The sequence below is a fragment of the Puma concolor genome, chromosome A3, assembly GCF_028749965.1.
Source record: "Puma concolor isolate L17-30 chromosome A3, mPumCon1.1.hap2, whole genome shotgun sequence".
NCBI classification, from domain to species: domain Eukaryota; kingdom Metazoa; phylum Chordata; class Mammalia; order Carnivora; family Felidae; genus Puma; species Puma concolor.
Genome location: NC_141669.1, coordinates 13,776,079 through 13,788,962, shown reverse-complemented (window position 1 = coordinate 13,788,962; position 12,884 = coordinate 13,776,079). Strand labels below are relative to the sequence as shown.

Below are 12,884 nucleotides of genomic sequence, written 5' to 3'. Positions count from 1 at the left end.
ATGAAATGTTACAACACACCCATCAGACTGACTGAAATTAAAAATAACGACAATTTCAAATGCTGGCAAGAATACAGAGAAACCGGATCATTCATATATTGCTGGTGGGAATGTAAAATGATACTGCCACACTGAAAAATAGCTTGGCTTTTTTTTTTTTTTTTTTAATTTAACACACACCTGTCTACCACATAACCCAGCATTTGTCCCAGAGAAATGAAGATATACTTTCACACAAAATTCTATACATGAATGTTTATAGCAGCTTTATTTGTAATAGCCCAAACTGAAACAACCCAGATGTCACTCAGTGAGTGAATGGTTAAATACTGTGGTACATCCATACCATGAAATACTAGTTAGCAGTGACCTCCTGATGTAGGTGACAATAGACATTTCTTTTTTTCAATTTTTATTTTTTTAATGTTTATTTATTTTTGAGAGACAGAGAGTGTGTGGGAGAGAGAGACAGAGCAGGAGCAGGGGAGGGATAGAGAAAGAGGGAGACACAGAATCCGAAGCAGGCTCCAGGCTCTGAGCTGTCCGCACAGAGCCTGATGCGGGGCTTGAATCCACAAACCGTGAGATATGACCTGAGCCAAAGTCAGACGCTTAACCGACTGAATCACCGAGGTACCCCATAGACATTTCTATAACATTTCTGAAATGACAGTGTTCTAGAAATGGAGAACAGATTAGTGGACCGGAGGTTCAGGTGGGAGTGGATTGGGTGGGATGTGGATCAGCTATAAAAGGTGACCTAAGGGATCCTTGTGGTGATGGAAATGTTCTGTATCTTGACTGTATCAGTGTCAGTATCCTGGTTGTGATTTTGTACCACAGTTTTTAAGATACTACCATGGGCAGAAAATGAATAAAGAATTCATAGGATCTCTCTGTGTTATTTCTTACAACTGTATCTACAATTAGATCAAAATAAAAGTTTATTTTAAAAAAACTTCAACCATAATTTCTGATATTCTACTTATAAAAGGATATAAATGTTTCCGGTTTTTAATAAGATGGCATCCAAAAGAAGACAGCCAGGGAGTTTTTAAAGACTTTATTTATTTATTTATTTATTTATTTAAATTTTTTTTTCAACGTTTTTATTTATTTTTGGGACAGAGAGAGACAGAGCATGAACGGGGGAGGGGCAGAGAGAGAGGGAGACACAGAATCGGAAACAGGCTCCAGGCTCCGAGCCATCAGCCCAGAGCCTGACGCGGGGCTCGAACTCACGGACCGCGAGATCGTGACCTGGCTGAAGTCGACGCTTAACTGACTGCGCCACCCAGGCGCCCCAAAGACTTTATTTTTTTTAAGAGTTTTTAAATGTCCCTTGGGGGACAGCATCTGGATATATTTTTGATTGGCACAACTTAGGTAGATGTGTGCTTCTAGCATGTACTGGGCAGAGGCTAGGGATGTTGTTAAAATTCTCAAAATCGCAAAGCAGCCCCCCTCCAACAAAAAATTACCTGACTCAAAAGGTTAGTATCGTCCATATTAAGAAACTATGTAATACAATTATTAGATCCTTTAAGGACTTGAGAATGAGTAGTTATTCATTGAAGGTTCCCATTTAATTTCATCTTACTCATTGAAGTTAAGATTATTCACTTGTTATATAACTTTTCTTTAGTAACACTGCTGATCTTTCTCCAAATGCTTGGATGAATATAATGAGTTTATTAGACAGATTAATAATTAATTGTTTTCTCCCTCTGTCTCTTGCTCTCTCCTTTTTTTTTTTTTTTTTTTTTTTTGGTTAATAGACTGCAGCAGAAGTTGGAATAATTGAGAGTATTCAGCTAAGAAACTTCATGTGTCATTCGATGCTTGGACCCTTTAAGTTTGGTTCTAATGTCAACTTTGTTGTTGGCAACAATGGAAGTAAGTGCTTTTGCCCTCCTTACTTTACTTTGAGTAGTATTTTGAAGTTAGAATGCACTAACTTTTTAAAGTAGGTGATTGTGCATGCTGATAAATCTAAGTTTGGGATCTATAAACTGTGGTCATGAATATTTTCAGTATTTGCTGCTATTCTGTACTTAAAGAAAATAATAAGTTAACTCTAGGTTCATTATTTATGTAGTAGGAATAAACATTTCCTACTTATTGTTTTGACTCCTTTTACCTTGGTGTTCATACCATAGAAGAGTGGACAAGCCTTCCACAAGAGAGGACTAGCCTCATTGTGATTAAGGCAGCCCTGTGTTTTACATCTATTAAATGTTATAATAGAGCACAAATATAGTGCCATGGGAATCCAGACAAGAAAGAAACTATTTCTCACTGTGGCCAATGAAAGCTTAAGGAGGAGGTGGTATTTATGGTGGCACTTGAATGAAAATTATAGATTCTTTAGGCCTCACTGGGGAAGAGGAGGCTGAGATGTTCCAGGCGAAGATTGCTTATTAGCAGAGGTTTGGAGGGGCAGAAATAGATGTGCATGGATGATGGTGAACAGCCTCATATGGCTTTATCATATCCTACATGGTAGGGAGGGGCAGAAGCTGATGCTGGAGGGGCCTGTTGTAGGTGATACTGGTGAGGATCTTGAATGCCACGATAAAGATTTTGGTGTTGTATTCAGAAGTCAGTGGAGAACCAATTACAGTTTGTCAGTAAGGGATGACATGGTCAAGATTTGTGAAACAAAGTGGCCACATTGTGGAGAATGGATTAGAAGGGGAGAGGCATGGGGGTTAGAAAGACCAGTTATGCAGCTTTTGTGATGGACCAGCCAGGCATGAGCTGTCGACAGCTTGACTGACCAGTACATGGAGAGGAAGCTTGCCAGAGTCTATGGATGGTGATGGTGCTAGAACAGGATAGTAGGTGAATGCAGCTCCACATTCTGCTTAGTTGTTCTTTGTTTCCCCTGCTGTATATTCAGTCCAGAGGAAAGTGTTTTCAGAAGGAGAGAATGGACAGAGGGATTAGTGCTACTGGGAGGTCCCACAGGACAAGAAGTAAGGAAAAACTTGTGGGTTCTGCAATTAGGTCTTCTTTTTTAAATTTTGAAATAGTTATTTTATTAATAAAACTTAGAGAAGAAAAAATAATGCAAATAGTGGAGGCAATGAATTTGGAAACGAAGGAGAGATTTAGAACAGAGACTTGAAAGGCATTCGAGGAACTAAATCAGGTTAGCCAGTGGTGAATTTTGGTTAATTTAGGGTATGTTGTGGGAAATGATGGGCTGGTAAGAGTTGATTGAATTGGTTGATTGTGGAGTTCAGAAAATGATTGCATATTCTGGGTAATTGTTTAGATATTGAAATTTCAGCTTGTGTTATTTTATATGTTAGAGTCAAAAGAAGTATACTTTTCAGAAAGTTAGCAAATGAATAATCAATTAGGAATAAGAGTTGTCAAAATATTACATAGAAACATTTATCTGTATGACTGATGATTTTTTTTCATATTGAAGTTCATTTATTCATTCAGTAAATACCAGAGTGCCTATTATGGGCCACTATTGGCTGTATCATGTTGAATAAAACAGACAACATCCTGTCCCTGTGGAGCTTGCTTGCATTCACCAGTTGTTAAAAATAGTTTCTGGCTTCTGTGAATTTGTGGAAAAGTAAATCATACCTAAATTAGAATGTGATAAAGATTAGATAAATTCAGTATCTATGTGTAATTAAAAAGATAACCTCATTTAATAGGCTGATGGACCAAGATGAAACAATGAGCATCTTAGGTTGGAAAGATATCAACCTTTGTTTTTTTTTTTTAATTTTCTTATTAGTGGCAAAAATTTGAGTCCTGCATTATACTAATTTTGTTTCTAATTGCAACAGCTAAATATTTCATGATATATACAATTCTTTTTTTAAGGTTGCTGAAAGAAAATGGTAATCGAAGTGTAACACTTCATTTCAGGGTTAGAACTAATTTACATTTTCATTCAGAAATCAAATTGTGGGATTTCATTCAGAAATCTTTCATTCAGAAATCAAATTGTGGGAGTCAGCCTCTTCTTTTCTGTCTCCTTAATGAATGTGATTTCATCAACACCTGTTTCCGTAGGTGGGAAGAGTGCAGTGCTCACAGCTCTCATAGTTGGTCTTGGCGGAAAAGCAGTCGCTACCAATAGAGGCTCTTCTTTAAAAGGTTTTGTGAAAGACGGACAGAAGTAAGTGTTTGCTTTCTACATGTATTTTCCAGTTCTTTAGTAAGAAGCGGCTGCTTTAGATTCCCAGTTCATGTAAACATGATAGGAAGTGAATTGGCTTCCCAGAACTGAAACGGAAGAGTCCCATCTTTCCATTCCTTTCTTTTCTCCCTGTTGCCAGTATGGCCCACTGTTGCCTGTTCAGCTCTCCAGAAGGAAAGCTCGTGTAAAGTACTGCCATGTGCCTGCCCTCTTACACTCTTGTTTCTATTACCTTTTTGGAGGAAAGAACAAGCAATGATGAATCTATGTACTTCTGTTTATTTTATTTTATTTTATTTTTTTAATGTTTACTCTTTTATTTTGAGGGAGAGAGGAAGTGCACGCAGTTGCACGCACAAGCTGGGGAGGGGCAGAGAGAGGGGGAGAGAGAATCGCAAGCAGGCTCCATGCTGTCAATGCAGAGCCTAACATGGGGCTCAGTCTCAACCGTGAGATCATGACCTGAGCTGAAATCAAGAGTTGGACACTTAACCAGCTGAGCCACCCAGGCGCCCCACTATGTACTTCTACTTAAAGAGATATTTATAAACATTGGACTTACCTTGCTCTTGATCCAGACCCAGCCTGAACAAGTTCATGTTGGTGTGTTACAGGCAAAAGCAGAGTCAGCAACCAGCCAAGGGTCCCCGCACAAAATTTCTGCCTCCAGTTCACTAAGAATTCCAAAAAAGTATTCTGGTGTCTTTGATTTTCTGTCCTTTACTCAGGTGGTTTGCAACTGGGTTTGATTTGAGGACTACACCCACACGTCTGTTTGTGGTCCATCTTGACTCTTGGAAAATGGTCATAAAACTGCCTTCATTCACTCTACACCTGTATTTCTTCTTGATATAACTTGCCTTCATGTAACTTCATATAAATTGCCCAATTTGCATCATCATAGACTTAAGATGGCCTTTTGCCCATTAGGAGCACTCTTCAGGCCGGTCTCCTTATTCTTCTTATTACTGCCTCGAATAACTCCGAAGGGGTCCTTGCGTCTCCTAAAAACTAGAAGTCCCAAACTGTTCTGCTGGCTCGCAGAGTGAGGCCGCTCCCATTGCTCAGTGCTCCTTTGCACACCCCATGCCCAGAACTTCTGGAACTTTGATAATTAGCAGTGAGATCTTTTTTCTCATATAACAGACTTTCCTTCTGCTCAATGTTCTTTCCGTTTAACTTCAATTTTATTACCAAAAAACAGAATAGGGACGGGATGTGAACCAGGATTGCAGTTTTCTCATGTATTTCTCAGAAAGCTGTAGGAATATTAACCCAAGCCAGGGTTCCAAGTGGACTCAGGAGAAGGGAGGTAAAGATACACGGAAAACATTCCCCATGCTGTATGGCCATGGAAAATAACTATTCGGTAACAATTCTCCAGCATATTTTCTGTCTCTCCTTATCTTATTTGGGCTGCAGCTCAGCAAGGTCTTCTCCCCCTTCCATAGTCCCCAACCAAATGATCTCTGAAATAAGAAATTAGCTATTCCAGCCTTTTTAATGGCTCCAGCTCTGTTTCAATTCATTGTACTTAACTATACATTTCTTAGTAGTCTAAACAGTCACATAGTCTACCTAGTCAGATAACACATTGATCTTTCAGATAGAAGCTTCAGGAAAAGAAATAGTTTTTTTCTGTAGCCCTAATTGTTTTATATCCCAATTAAATAATTTTTTGTTTTTTTGTTTTGTTTTGTTTTTTTCCATTTGAGAAGTAGCTGGACCAAAGCAGAAACTTCTTTCTGAGACTTGTCTTCAGAATACCATTTTTAAAAAAGAAAGGAAAAGGCCAGCTTACACAGATCACCAACTTTTAAGGACACAGCTGCCTAGAGGAAATTAATATATTTTAAATAGTTAATAACAGTTAAAAGCCTTCACCTGAGCTCAGTCTCCTTTTTACAGACCTTGACTGAAAAAGTAGCTTAAAAACAGCTTTTCCAAACCCACTACTATTTCCCTAGTCATCCCATTCTGTTTAAAATATTTGATATCTGTGAATCTCTTCATATTTTATAGTCTCTGATTCTGTCATCATTTTTTACAGATTCACCTCATGGAGCTTTGCAGTTCTAGTCTTAAGTCAGTTTTACATCTAAAATTTGCGTGTCTGCTCCATTTTCCCTGAAGGTAGTCTGTCTGGCACAGGTTTGGGAGAGTCCTCGGGACTCTCCTTCCCCCCATGTCAAACATTACGCTCCCCGTTGGTAGCACCTGGGCTCAGTCCTGTCTTGTTTTGGGGTTTTAGCTCTCCGTAGCAGTCTTGCCTAGTGAGATTTGGAGAAGCCAGAGAACCCTGCCCTGAGACACTCTGCCTGGGCGTCACCTCTCTGTCAGCTACCAGCTCTTTACAGTGGTGGTGAATGAATTCACCTAATACAACTTCTCCCTTGGAAACCACTGTCAGTGCCCCAAGGTCTCATGACCCTCACTATTCAGGTTCTTTTTGAACATATTTAGTTCACTGTTCCCTCCCTTGGCTTTCTAATACTAGCCCTGGTTGCCTTGGGATCTGACAGCTGCAGCATTGGGAGTGAGTTATGGAGGGACAAAAACTCTTACTCGTGCTGTACATTGCTGATGTATTTAGTCAAGGCTACAGAACTTAACTGCAGATGAGCTGGCTATTCAGAGACAGCAGATGCATCATATTTTTGTATGGTTCGTGCCTTGTTCGTGCCTATGTTCGTGCTGCTGCCAGGTACCTCTGTGCAGATAGACTTTTCCAGGGTTGAGAAAGAAGCCAAATTCTTTCTGTGGCACTGCTTGTTTGTGATGTCATTCTAAAAGAACTCTTCACTTAAGGATTTCCTGTATTTACAGACGTTGGGCTCCCTGGCTCTTGACCTAAATTGAGAATTAGCCACATCAGTAGCTGAGGAGACAGCAGTTAGTGCCCAGCAAAGGTGTCCCTGTCTCCTGTTACTAGGAGGCTTTTCTCTTAAACCTTAATTTTTTGAAAAACTTGATTTTCTTTATTCAGTTCACATCGCAACAGAATACCAGTGCCTCCGAAGTTCTCACAATACTAAAGGTAGCTATTAAATACACAGAGTAGCTAGGAATGAAAATAATAAAATATATGTTTGCTAATCAAGAGAGATGTTTGATGATTCAGAGAGGAAACATATATAATCACTTTATTTTTAAAATGTTTTCATGAAGTACATTCACTTAATATAGGTAAACATACGAGTTAATGAAAAAAATATTTTTATTCCGTATTGTGGGCAGCTGCCCTTCCCCTACTATACTTTAGTTAACGGTTTTCAACTTTGACTGTTCATTAGAATCAACTGGAGAGCTTTTAAAAATTCCATTAATTGGGGCACCTAGGTAGCTCAGTAGGTTAAATGTCTGACTTTGGCTCAGGTCATGATCTCATGGTTTACAAGTTCGAGCTCCATGTCGGGCTCTGTGCTGACAGCTCCGAGCCTGGAGCCTGCTTCAGATTCTCTGTCTCCCCGTCTCTACCTCTCCCCTGCTCATGCTCTGTCTTTGTCTCTCAATAATAAATGTTAAATTAAAAAAAAAACCTCCCATTAATTACAACTTGTCTGGAGTGTATCTGTCCTAATTGGGTACTTCTGATTTAAATACACACACACACACACACACACACACACACACACACACACACATACACACACACACACACACACACACACAGGGGCGCCTGGGCGGCTCAGTTGGTTAAGCATCCAACTCTTGATTTCGACTCAGGTCATGATCTCATGGTCATGAGATCCAGCCCCGCATGGGTGCTGGATGTAGAGTCTGCTTAAGATTCTCTCTCTCTCTGCCCCTCTCCCGCTCATGTGCGCTTGTGCACGCACGCCTTCTCTCTCTCTTTAAAAAAAAACAAAACAAAATACACACACCCCAGCCCACTTAGGGTAGCTTTAGAAAACAAGATTTAGGGGTGCCTGGGTGGCTTAGTCAGTTAAGCGTTTGACTCTTGATTTCGACTCTGGTCAAGATTTCACGGTTTGAGTTCAAGTTCTGCATAAGGCTCTGCACTGACAGCACAGAGCCTGTTTAGGATTTCTCTTCCTCTCTCTCTGCCCCTATTCTCTGCTCTCTAGCTCTCTCTGAAAATAAATAAATAATAAATAAGTAAATAAATAAACATTTTTTTAAAAAATAAAAAAAAAATAATAAAAAATTTTTTTAAAAATAAAAAAATAAATAAATAAACATTTTTTTAAAAAAAGGGAGATTTATTGTAAAAATTCAGGGATTTGTATATTAGAAGCTGCAGGAGCGAAGAAGTATAGTTGGGTCTCATGAGTAACTGGTACTCAGAGACCTCAGAACCAAGGATCTTTTGTCTCTGGGCCTTTCTTTTCTGTGTCTATGGGTTTTTCTCTGTATTTTTGTCTCTAGGCCTCTATCTGCCTCTCCCTTCCTTTGGGTCCATGCGGCAACCCTTCTGTTCCACCTCCCTCACCCCCTTGTATAATGGGCTGTACCATATTGTGCTCCCTTCCCTCTGTCTCCTTATGACAGGTGTGTGGGTTTGTGAGGAGTGTGTGTTCTCTACCTTACAACTTAGCCAAGTCTTCATTACTCTGTGTCTTTGTGCAGTCATCCAGTCATCCACGTCTAACTGTCTTAGTCTTTGGGGCTGTGTAGTTCTCTGTGTCTTATTTACTGCCAATATCTGTGGGTGTGTCTCTTTCACTTGGTCTAGGTGGTTTTCTAAGAGGTTATCTGTTGTGTGCTCTTGCTTCTCTCTGTAGCCTCTGCACATGTTCTGCTTGCTCATCTGAGTAAAAGCCCCAAATTGGTTTCTCTAGTCCTCAGAGGCTTCAGGGAATCACCAGCTCTTAACGTGGTTGTGCCTTCATTTGAGTTTGTTTTTAAAACTTCATTGTGAAATAATTTAGATTTATGGAAGTGTTGTAAAGATAGTACACTTTCCTTTATACCCTTCATCTAATTTCCCTTAATGTTGACATCTCAAGTAACTAAGGTTACTCTTTCTGAGTTCGAATCAGATTTCTATATTTAGCTCCATCCCTGGAGGGCAGGGTGAGGACTGATCAGGCTACTAAGCCCTGTCTTTCTGCTCAGGCTCTGGTGAAGAAGAGGGTGACTGGAGCAGGAGATAACAAAACCCTTCAGTATGTCTACTGTAATATCAGTTTACAGTGAAGTTTATCTTGAGTATTTTTTTCTGCATTTCCTGCAGATGGGAACAGTTTGGGAATCTGATTATAAATTCATGAAAACAAGTTCTATTAAAGATTTCATTTAATTACTAGTTAAAGCAGTTTTGCATTAAAGGGCTTTAGCATTTTGGGAGATGTTCACCTGAATCAGAAAAAAAAATTGATTGCTTTTACGTTTAAGGAAATTATGAGTGTGTATATAGTAATATACTTCCTTAACACTTTTTGTTTTTCTACCAAGTCTTATTTTTTCAAAAAAAGGTAGAAAAATAAAGATTGATTTTTTTTCCTGTATAAAAATGTGCATGGCTATAAATGCTCTAAACTTGTTTAAAACTTTAAAAATAATTCCTTTATAATATCAATAGAATTTCAAGAAATTCTGAGCTTCCGTTTACATTTCTTGGTATCAAATACTTTCATTTTTTTATTGCCCTACATTTGAAAGATGAAAGTTGCTTCATTTAATTCTAATGTTCTTGGAAGATGTTATTATTTCCCCATAATTGTTACTTCATCATTCTTAAGGGATTGCTGTCAGCATGATGCTGTATTTTATAGTCAGACAGTGTAGTATTCCATGTTGCCTATAAAAGGTGTATAACTTATCTGCATGATTTGAAACAACCAAAATTTTAATGGGTTTTATGTGACCGTGGTATTTCTATTATGGATAGAATAGTCAGTATTTTCATAACTCTTATTCTCTCTTTTTTTTTTTTTATTAGGCATGATATATTCAGCATTATTCTGTAGTAGCCTGTCAGCCATCAACTACTGGTATAAAGCTACTTTTCAAATGAATTAGGCAAATTATTTTGGAGGTTTTGAAAATTCTAGTAACCTAGTATTGAAATTGCACTGTACCTTCATGTGACTTACCTTAACCTTCTTGCTTTAGCTCGGCAGATATCTCAATAACATTAAGGAACAGAGGAGATGATGCCTATAGAGCAAACGTGTACGGTAACTCTATAGTTGTGCAACAACACATCAGCATGGATGGAAGTCGATCTTATAAACTAAAAAGTGAAACAGGTTTGTTATGAATGTCTTTTCATTTCATATAAAATATTAGTAAATGTTCAGTTAAACAGTGAAGTGATTGCTCAGGTATTCATCAAAACGGCATTTCTTCCTAATTTCTTGAAACCTTTCTCATGTCAGATCATGGGTTGGTTGCATGTATGTGTACATGCACATGTTTATGTACGTACATATATACACAGAGTTGTTTCATCCCAGGACATTGGACAGCAGAACCATGATTATCAGAGTTTGGGTCCACTTGAAACAGGCTATGCCATTTCGTCCTCACCCGCAGACCTCCTTTCACCCCTGTAGTTGCTAGCACATGTGGAAAGATGTGGTTCGCAAAAGGTGGGGAAAAGGTTCGCAAAAGGAAGAGGAGGCAAAGAGGTAGGTGAGAAGGAAGAGCAAGCGTTTAGCTAATGGGAAGAAGAGAAGCACCGTCATGGTGTCCGCGCTTCTTCCTCTGTGTGCTTGGGTCATGATTACCGTAGTGGCCAGCTCTCTCAGATGCGTGCGTATTCTTGATGACATCACAAAAATAGTAATGCTTATATTGGTAAATAATTGCTTCATTTTTCTCTGTATTTTTGCCCTAAAAACAGTCTGGTCATTTGTATGTGTTTCTCTTAACCAGGCACCGTGGTTTCTACTAGAAAAGAAGAGCTGATTGCAATTCTTGATCATTTTAACATACAGGTAATTGCTAAATCTGCATTCCTGATTGATGCATCTGGTCACTTTTTCATAAGCTGTCATTTGCAATGTCGAAACAATTCAGATGGGCTCATATGAGTAAATTGACCACAGGAGGAACATGTACAACTATTGTTAGCGACATTGCTTAAAATTTGCGAATTCAGCAGGAGTTTTCAATGCCTAATATCACACTCGTATTTTGACAGAGCAGTCAAGAACATGTAGTCTGCACCAGTATGGGATAGAACTGATGTTCATAAAAGCTATACAGTTTCTTTGCTTTCTGTTGCCCTAGGCTCCCTAAGCTCAGTTGCTAAGTCGTTGTAGAAAGGAAATTTATTCCAAAAAAATAAAGCATTTCTTTATGTACTTTGGAGTTCTTGATCATAACTGCAGGAGGTGTGTCAAGTCCTTTCTGCTAAGATAACTTTGAGTAATTAGAAATAGAGCATGTAGTCTTATGATGTGAGCACTGGAATTGTCCCGGGCGGTCATCTGATTCACCTATATTTTGTAGGTGAGGAAGGAGCTAGAAAAAGTAAATGTACACCTACAGTCGTCTAGGCATGCTTGCTGGTAGAGCCTGGATTGGGATCCAGGCATCCCTGTTACATTCTGATGTACTACCCTGCCTTATTCCGGGACGAAGAACACCAAGACTAGTCACCAAGGGAAAAGAACAATTACAAGTCTAGGTATCTTTGCCAGTTTGGTTCAGAACAAAGCTATCCAGAAAAACTTTCTGTGATGGTAGAAATATTCTGTATTATGCTATTCAGTGGGGTAGCCACTGGCATCTTGCTCTTGAGCACCTGAAATGTGCGACTGAGAAATTGAGTGTTTGATTTTATTTAATTTACTTAAGTGTAAAAAGCTCCATGTGGGTAGTGCCTTCCATGTCAGGCAACAGAAATTTAGAAAAATACTTATTAAAATCTGAAGAAAAGCAGACACATCAAATAAATTTGAAGCTAGAATGCAGGACAATTTTAAAGCAAAATCAGGAAAACCAAATGTATATGGAATCATAGATGTTTGGGAGGATCTTGGAGGGCATCCAGTAGATTTCTCACACTCTGTACTTACCCTGTGTGGAATCCTTCACTCTTCAGCAACTACTTCTAAGTGGATTGTGATGGAGGAATCACTTCTGCCTGAGGCTTCTGATTCCTTCTGTGGACAACTCTTTATCAGAAAGAAAAATTATGGGAAAGTTGAATTAAGCCTGTTTTCTAAGTTCCCGCTTCCTTGGGGAATATAAAAACATGTTTATTTCTTTTGAAATATGTAAAGATTGTTACAACTCTTCTAGTCCTCTTCTAGTATGATGCAGTTGCTAAAGGTTCATTTATCAAAATATAGAAGGTCTAGAGCTGCACTTACCTGTATAATAACCATAGCTACGTGTGGGTATTAAGCACTTGAAATGTAGGTAGTCCAAATTGTGATGTACTATAGTGTGAGATACATATGAGATTTTGAAGAGTTACTGCAAAGGAGTAATTCAATTTTTATATAGGTTATTTGTTAATTGATATTTTAGACTAGAAATATATTAAAATTGATTTTCCCTGTTTATTAATATCGCCACTAGCAAATTTAAAATTATCTATGTGATTTGCATTATCTATCTATTAGACATTGGTGGCCTAGGATAACCAAGTGGGAGGAGAATATTTAATGTCTTTAAGTACCTAATTATTTTGTCCCCTGTGCCTATTCTTCTTATCCTTTCTCTGAAGTTTACCCGTTTGTGCTTGCCTTTTGCTTGTTCTAGAGTCTCGACAGGTAAAGCTACAAGGTTCTTA

At 38.6% G+C, this 12,884-nt stretch overlaps 1 protein-coding gene and 1 long non-coding RNA gene across 2 annotated transcripts in view; one reads left to right on the top strand and one right to left on the bottom strand.

Annotated features, from left to right (window-relative positions):
• The window catches only part of SMC6 (structural maintenance of chromosomes 6), a 78,675-nt gene that overhangs the window by 8,579 nt on the left and 57,212 nt on the right, over positions 1–12,884 (top strand). Inside the window, exons 3-6 of the mRNA XM_025927088.2 lie at positions 1,779–1,896; positions 4,045–4,150; positions 10,250–10,386; positions 11,015–11,076. Coding sequence (XP_025782873.1) covers positions 1,779–1,896; positions 4,045–4,150; positions 10,250–10,386; positions 11,015–11,076 — 423 coding nt within the window. The remainder of the gene's footprint in view (positions 1–1,778; positions 1,897–4,044; positions 4,151–10,249; positions 10,387–11,014; positions 11,077–12,884) is intronic.
• LOC147582262 (uncharacterized) lies at positions 4,441–5,397 on the bottom strand. The gene is made up of 2 exons (XR_015248900.1): positions 5,278–5,397; positions 4,441–5,196 (listed from the first exon to the last, which is right to left on the bottom strand). It is a non-coding gene; the product is annotated as an uncharacterized LOC147582262 (long non-coding RNA).